The 8556-nt window shown below is 35.1% G+C and overlaps 1 protein-coding gene across 1 annotated transcript; it reads left to right on the top strand.

The window, feature by feature from the left end:
* Positions 1–4565: 4565 nt before the first annotated feature.
* On the top strand, positions 4566–8448 carry LOC112702329 (sorting nexin 2A). Its single transcript, XM_025753314.3, has 6 exons — positions 4566–5510; positions 5783–6202; positions 6547–6756; positions 6924–7184; positions 7986–8072; positions 8153–8448. Exons 1-6 carry the CDS (start codon positions 4908–4910, stop codon positions 8237–8239), a joined length of 1668 nt encoding a protein of 555 aa, XP_025609099.1. The 5' UTR covers positions 4566–4907; the 3' UTR covers positions 8240–8448.
* Positions 8449–8556: the final 108 nt, after the last annotated feature.

The raw sequence follows: 8556 nt of genomic DNA, 5'->3' as shown, positions 1-8556 counted from the left end.
GTGCTTGTACTTATTAAAAGTCATTTTTAATTTGATTTTACCAAACGTAAGTGCTGCAGCTTTTAAAAAGCTGTCTTTTAAAAGACAGCTTTCATGGCACAGGATTCGGTGGTCCAGGAATCTTTGGACCACTTAGTGGTCCAAGTAGAAAACATGTTTTTAGAGTTTTTTTATCAATTGCTACGTAGTCCTTGAACTAATTTTAATTACAAATCAACCCCATATATTTTATTTAATTATAAAAATAGTTTTTTATTTTATAAATTATTATTTTATCAATTATCTATTATATTTATTAACAATCAAATACAAAAATAACAACCAATTATATCCTCCATTCATCCTAATAATTCCAATTGATTAAATAATTAACTTTGATCTCGTTACGTTCGTCCATGGCTTTCAAATTGTGTTTCCTTGAAATTCAATCGATTGGTTTTTCAAAACAATCGATTGAATGATAACTCAATCGATTGGTTTACACTATATCACAAAACAATCGATTGAAAGTTGTAAGGTAGAATGATAAAAAGCTTATACCAATCGGTTGTTTATACTTTCCAATCGAATGAATGTCTCAAAACAATCGATTGTTGTTGTTACTCAATCGATTGAATTCACGAAAACAACATGGATTTGCCAAATACAATCGATTGGAAAGTGATGACATTGAAGTTTTAGCCAAATTCAATCGATTGGTAATGTAATCCAATCGATTTGAAGGTGATGAAGTTGAATGTTTTGCCAATTTCAATCGATTGGTAATGGTACCCAATCGATTGAAATGAAACTGTACACTGAAAATTTATAAATTCACCTTTGCTTCGCATGATGCAACTAATGCATGTTACATACAAGAAACTAAAAAGCACATAAAATAAAAACAGACAATTAATTACATGATTGTTCTATTTTAAATTTAATCTGTTTGTCCTTTGATTTTGCGCCACTGAAAGAAAATAATCCATGTTTAAATCAAACGCAGGACCAAGATGCTCAACATCCATAATGCCTAATGAAATAAATTATAATACATGGATCACAATAAAATAGCAATAGTCCAAATAAAGTAGTATCAAATGAGTAGTAGCAGAATAAAAGAAAGAACCAAAACCAACATTAACAAAAATATAAATTTGATAATAAAAATAAAAAATTATAAAAAATATTTTATGGTTAATCTTATGTACTCCTTATGTACTTTTGTTATAATTAATTATCATCAATATTAAACTAATAAAAAAATAATCTAAATAACAAGCTCATTCTTTCTCTTCTTTCAGTATTTTGTTTTGGACATCTTCCTTAAGAATGAATTGAATAATCAAGAGTTTCAAACCATATAATAAAACAAAATTGACATAATAAAACAAAAATTGAACTTGCAAGTAACCAACAACGTAATCAAAGAAGGAATCAAAGCAAGGCTGATGAATTCCTCCTCATACAAGTTCATACCATATAGATATTCCTGCTACTACCCATTTGATACTACTTTATTTGGATTATTGCTATTTTATTGTGATCCATGCATTATAATTTATTTCATTAGGTATTATGAATGTTGAGCATCTTGGTCCTGCGTTTGATTTAAACATGGATTATTTTCTTGATTGTATTTCAGTGGCGCAAAATCAGAGGACAAACAGATTAAATTTAAAATAGAACAATCATGTAATTAATTGTCTGTTTTTATTTTATGTGCTTTTTAGTAACATGCATTAGTTGCAGGCGAAGCAAAGGTGAATTTCAGTGTACAGTTTCATTTCAATCGATTGGGTACCATTACCAATCGATTGAAATTGGCAAAACATTCAACTTCATCACCTTCCAATCGATTGTATTACATTACCAATCGATTGAATTTGGCTAAAACTTCAATGTCATCACTTTCCAATCGATTGTATTTGGCAAATCCATGTTGTTTTCGTGAATTCAATCGATTGAGTAACAACAACAATCGATTGTTTTGAGGTATTCATTCGATTGGAAAGTATAAACAATCGATTGGTATAAGCTTTTTACCATTCTACCTTACAACTTTCAATCGATTGTTTTGTGATATAGTGTAAACCAATCGATTGAGTTATCATTCAATCGATTGTTTTGAAAAACCAATCGATTGAATTTCAAGGAAACACGATTTGGAAGCCATGGACGAACGTAACGAGATCAAAGTTAATTATTTAATCAATTAGAATTATTAGGATGAATGGAGGATATAATTGGTTGTTATTTTTGTATTTGATTGTTAATAAATATAATAGATAATTGATAAAATAATAATTTATAAAATAAAAAACTATTTTTATAATTAAATAAAATATATGGGGTTGATTTGTAATTAAAATTAGTTCAAGGACTACGTAGCAATTGATAAAAAAACTCTAAAAACATGTTTTCTACTTGGACCACTAAGTGGTCCAAAGGTTCCTGGACCACCGAATCCTGTGCCAGCTTTCATAAGCTACTTTTAAAAAGCAAAAGCTTTACCAAACTAAGCCTTAGTAGCTGGTGAGCTTGGCATGGCATGAATCAGATGGCAACACCGCAACACCCATTATGTGGCTACCTTACATGAAATGGTGCCTATTTCCATTACGTGGGCGAGGGTTGCGAATTGGTCATGCATAATTTGAAAGGAGTTTTTATCCGTTTGTAGAATGGGTCAACTCGTGTGTGTCGCCAGTGAGTTGGCCACTTTGTGTGTGTCAGCCTTGAAGAGCTCCATTTTGTGACTGGTGAGTTTGGTATGACATGTATCAGATGGCAGCACCAATTATGTGGCAACCTTACATGAAATGGTGCCTATTTCCATTACGTGGGTGAGGGTTGCAAATTAGCCATGCGCAATTTGGAAGGAGTTTTCATCCCTGTGTTTTATGGAAAATAAAAATTTTCCATGCATATATCAGTAAAAAAGTCATGCTAGTAACACTTCTAGTCCTACCTGGATCAACCATTTATAATAAAATTAAATAATATAATAATATAAATTTGTGCTATATAGTATTTTTTATTATTATTAAAAATTTGATTCAAAATAATAAAATTATATAATATAAAATTGTACTATTTAGTATTTTTTAATTATCATTATGATTTGATTTCAAATAATAAAGTTATATAATGTAATAAAATTATATAATATAATTTCAGTCGTGGAATGAGCCAACTCGTGTGTGTCGCCAGTGAGTTGGCCATTGCCTTGAAGAACTCCATTTCATGGCTGGTGAGTTTGGCATGACATGTATCAGATGACAGCACCTAATATGTGGTAATCTTACATGAAACGGTGCCTATTTCTATTACGTGGGTGAGGGTTGCGAATTGGCCATGCGCAATTTGAAAGGAGTTTTCGTTCCTGCGTTTTATGAGAAATAAAGAATTTTCCATGCATATATCAGTAAAAAATCCATGCTAGTAACACTTCTAATTCTACCTGGATCAACCATTTATAATAAATTGTATAATATAATAATATAAATTTGTGCTATATAGTATTTTTGATTACCATTAAAAATTTGATTCAAAATAATAAAATTATATAATATGTAGTATTTTTTATTATAATTGATGATTTGATTTCAAATAATAAAGTTATATAATGTAATAAAATTATATAATATAATTTCAGTAGTGGAATGGGCCAACTTGTGTGTGTCGTCAGTGAGTTGGTAGCCACTTTGTGTGTGTCAGTCTTAAAGAGCTCTATTTTGTGGTTGGTGAGTTTGGTATGGCGTGTGTTAGATGGCACCTATTATGTTGCCACCTTACATAAAATGGTTCCTATGCATGGCATGTGTCAGCCTTGAAGAGTTCCATTTTATGATTGCTGGGTTTGTCATGGCATGTGTCAGATGACAGCACCTATTATGTGGTCATCTTACATAAAATGATGCGTATGCATGCATGACATGTGTCATCAGCCTTAAAGAATTTTATTTTGTGGTTGCTGAATTTGATATAGCATGTATCAGATGACAGTACCTGTTATGTGGCCACCTTATATAAAATGGTGCCTATTTCTATTTTGTAGGTAAAAATTGCGAATTGACCATACACAATTTGAGAGAAATTTTTTTTAGTGCGTATTATAAAAAATAAAAAATTTTCCATGTATGAGTAAAAAAGCCAACCCTATAGCGTTTGTTTTGAGGTATTGGGACATAGACGGAGAGACTGAGACTCAGTATTATGTTTATTGGGTCACAGACTAGTACTAAAAATTCTGTCTCTATTTCCAAAATTTCAGTATTTCAGTACTTCCAAAAAATAGGGACACAAAGGACTGAAATTTTTAAAGACGAATACTGAAACTTTAATAACATTTTATACCTAAAATACCCTCATTTCAATTAATTAATTCCAATTTTACCCTTTGTACAAATTAAATTAGCGCTTCACTCTTGTTTCAATTTCTGTCTCCCACTCTGCACCAAACAAAATACTAAAATTTATTTCATTCTCCGTCTCTAAATCTCTCTTAGTATCAGTCTTTCAGTCCCTCTACCAAACGCTACCTATTACTCATCACAAAACTACCTTTTGATATCTCAAAGGTTATTGTTTTTTTATTTTTTGAGTTGATCAAAGATAATAAGAAAAAGAATAATGTAAGTTAATCTCTCTTGTATTTATCTTTTTCCTTTTCCCATTTTGAATTATAAATCATATTTTGTTGATATTAAGTGCTGCCGGTGTTGAGGTCCGAGTTGACTCACGAGTCACGAAGAAGGAGGCCGAGTCGTCACTCATTGTCTTCTACTCTTCTTCTTCTTCTTCGTCTTCTTCACATTCAATCTTTCAACCTTGAAGCTTGAAGCTTGTCCATGCAATGATCCACCACACCAAATCCCACTGAGATTCAAATCCTCCAATCACCCTATTCACCTTCCATCGCAACAATGATGAACCACCACGATTTCCAACAAGACCCCGACGACGACGACGGCGTCATGGAATCCCTCCTCCTCCACGATGAACCCTCCAACCCCCTTCAACCTCCCCCAAACCCTAACCCAAACCCTAAACCCGATCACCACCACCCCTTACTCCCCTCCACACAATCCCCCAAATCCCCGACCACCTTCAACTCCTTCCTCGACCCTCCCTCCTATGCTGAAGCCATCTTCACTTCATTCGATTCTTTTTCTTCCTCCTCCTCCAACGGCACCAACCACAGTCACCACCATAACCGTAACACTTTAACCGATGAACTCCCCTCCCGATCCGGATCCGGATCTGTTTCTGATTATCTCTACATCTTCGTCTCTGACCCTCAGAAGGAGCAGGAAACCTCCGCCTCCCTCGTCCCCGGCGCCGCCACCACCTTCTACACTTACCTCATCACCACCCGTACTGACCTCCCTGAATTCGGCAGCTCCACATCCGAGTTCGCCGTCCGCCGCCGCTTCCGTGACGTCGTTACTCTTTCCGATCGCCTCGCCGAGTCTTACCGCGGTTACTTTGTACCTGTCCGGCCCGACAAGAGCACAGTTGAGAGCCAGGTATCAACAATTTCCACAGAAAAACACGGTTATAGTTTTAAGAGTTTGTTAGGAGTTAGTTGCACGATTGTGTTAATGAATGAGCAATTGCATAGTTTCTTTAATGCACTAATTTACTTGTACATAACAGAAAACGGTTATTTATAAGTACTGAGTTGTTAGCAGTTGGTTACATACTGACAGAGGTATGTTAATGTATGAGCGAGTGCATGGTGTCTATGGTGCACCAATTGAGTTGTCTTTGTTCTGATTTATTGTGATTATGATACCAGGTGATGCAGAAGCAGGAGTTTGTGGAGCAGAGGAGGGCGGCCGTGGAGAAGTACCTAAGGAAACTGGCTGCACACCCGGTAATCCGGCGGAGTGAGGAGCTGAGGCTGTTCTTGGAGGCAAAGGGAAGGCTGCCGCTGCAGAAGAGCACCGATGTGGCGTCACGGATGCTTGATGGGGCAGTGAAGTTGCCAAAGCAGCTGTTTGGGAGTGAAGTTGCTACTGCAGGAGAATTGAGCGAGGTGGTGCAGCCTGCAAAGGGTGGGAGGGACTTGCTTAGGATTTTTAAGGAGCTGAAACAGTCTGTTACGAATGATTGGGGTGGGAGCAAGCCTTTGGTTGTGGAGGAGGATAAGGAGTTCTTGGAAAGGAAGGAAAAGTTGGTAGAGTTTGAGCAACAACTTAGCGGTGTTTCTCAGCAGGTTTGTGTTTGCCTAGTTTTGTTTTTTCCCCCTCTTGTTTTGGGGGTTATTTTCATTCAGGTGTTTTGGTTGGATGCATTGGTATTGTGGGGAAATGGTTGTTAATTTAGGTGATTGAATTGAAAGACAGAAATTTAATTACTTATCATGCATGAGTTATTTTAAACTGGATTGTCGGACCGACAAAGTTATCTATTTTAAAGTCTCATTGCCATATTTGTTGTGGGGAATGATTACACTTGCGGTTTTGGCTGAATTATACAAAGAATGGCATTGCTATTCCTTCTATAAATGCTGAGTTGGATTCTGATCTTGGTTTTTATTTTATGAACATTGATTTGCAGGCTGAGTCTCTTGTGAAGCATCAGCAGGACATGGGCGAGACAATGGGTGAACTAGGGTTGGCTTTTGTAAAACTTACCAAATTTGAGACAGAAGAAGCTATATTTGATTCACAGAGAACAAGGGCATCTGACATGAGGAATGTGGCAACTGCAGCTGTTAAAGCAAGCAGGTTATATAGAGAGCTTAACACACAAACAATTAAACATTTGGTAAGTACAATTTATAATGAATTAGAATTTATCATATGCACTTCTTGGTAAATCTACAAGAGAAATTTCATCATGATGGCAGAAGTGTTAGCTTCCTAATATATATACCTCTGAGTCTGTCATTTTGAAGTAGAGTTGTTGGTGAGTATTAATTCTATATGTCACAGGATAAACTACATGAATACCTTGGGACAATGCTGGCAGTCAACAATGCATTTGCTGACCGGGCAAGTGCATTATTGACTGTTCAAACGCTCTCATCAGAACTAGCTTCTTTAAATTCAAGGATTGAGAAGCTTGAAGTTGCTTCATCAAAAATATTTGGAGGCGACAAATCTAGGATGCGAAAAATTGAAGAGTTGAAAGAAGCCATTAGAGTTACTGAGAATGCCAAAACATGTGCAGATAGAGAGTACGAACGAATAAAGGTAACTTTTTGCTTACCATTTTTGTAGTTCTGTTTTCCCCTTCCAGGGCATCATAACTGTTACTGTTCCATATTCTTTCAGTTCAGAGCCTTCTCTCCCTCCATATTAATATATATTTACTTCCAGAACGGGCTACTATACAATTCATGTCTCTACTAATAAATTTCTGTCCTTTTATGCTTTTATTTCATGTTTCAATTATGTAAGTCTAGGGAGAAGAAAATTTGGCAAATTATAACTCAACAACCAAGTATGATAGTTTCATTGAATTTAAAACACTCATATACCCCTTCTAGAAAATTGACTTTAAGATACTATCAAAATTTATCATTTAAGCAATCAAAGCATACTAAAATGTAAATACCATCTTCGTCAAAAGCCTTCATAATAATTGGGATCTATAAATTTCTTCCCCACAACTTTCCAGTAGTTTACAATACCAGATGAAAAATAGAGTATGGCCAACTACGTTATTTTATGCATTTTAAATTCAGTAACAGATTTAATCTCTTTCTGGATCTATTGCCATCCTAACATGTAAAATCTATAAATTCAATAAAGTGATAAGATAGGTTTCTTATATATGTGGGTTACTGGGTTCCTGTAGAATGAGATAAGTGCACTGATGGTTAAACCTGGTTGAAATTTCTGCTTTATCCGATATATTGTTTGGGAGAAATTCGTATATTATCAATAACCAACTGCACAGGACAGATCCTATGAACGATTTGAAAATTAAGCTGATTAATCTGCTACCATGGTATTGGTCATTTATCAACTCTCAATGTGGAATATGTGCAGGAAAATAATAGGAGCGAGCTTGAAAGAATCAACAAAGAGAGGCATGATGACTTTTTAAGCATGCTGCGAGGATTTGTCGTTAATCAAGTAACATATCATTTATCTTCTGTGTCTGGTAGACTTTTGTATTTCAATGACCATTATCAATGACACCATGCATTTTACAGGCTGGCTATGCGGAGAAGATGGCGGCTGTGTGGGAGAAGCTTGCAGAAGAGACTACTGCATACTCCAAAGAAGCAGCTGAATTGTAGTTTTTGCTGTACATTTTTGTTTATTTGATTTCTAGTTTAGAACAAACATTTTACACGGCAAACTTAGTTTTAACTTTTAAGTCTCAACTATTTAACTTCTAACTAATCAGAGTTGTATATGTATCTTCTTTTACTTTAGCTTTCGGATTGGATGTTTTACTGTCAAGTATTTGGATAAGTTCTATTTAATACATGCAAATATTTCCATTCGAGTCCTGTTCAGCATTTACATTTCTTTTTTTGTTACTGCTTTGAGATGGCATAAGCTACCTGAGTGGTGCATGGGAATAAAAAATGAATGCAAAGGCAAGATGAGA

The sequence above is a fragment of the Arachis hypogaea genome, chromosome 7 (assembly GCF_003086295.3).
Source record: "Arachis hypogaea cultivar Tifrunner chromosome 7, arahy.Tifrunner.gnm2.J5K5, whole genome shotgun sequence".
Lineage (NCBI taxonomy): Eukaryota > Viridiplantae > Streptophyta > Magnoliopsida > Fabales > Fabaceae > Arachis > Arachis hypogaea.
The sequence above is the reverse complement of the archived record's forward strand: the minus strand, read 5'-3'. Positions and strand labels throughout refer to the sequence as shown.

Excerpts from the sequence above, each read along its gene's own strand:
- LOC112702329 (XM_025753314.3), top strand. The coding sequence starts at position 4,908 with ATGATGAACCACCACGATTTCCAACAAGACCCCGACGACGACGACGGC. Across the intron at positions 6,203-6,546 it reads TTAGCGGTGTTTCTCAGCAG|GCTGAGTCTCTTGTGAAGCA; the intron begins GTTTGTGTTTGC and ends ATTGATTTGCAG. Across the intron at positions 7,185-7,985 it reads GAGAGTACGAACGAATAAAG|GAAAATAATAGGAGCGAGCT; the intron begins GTAACTTTTTGC and ends GAATATGTGCAG.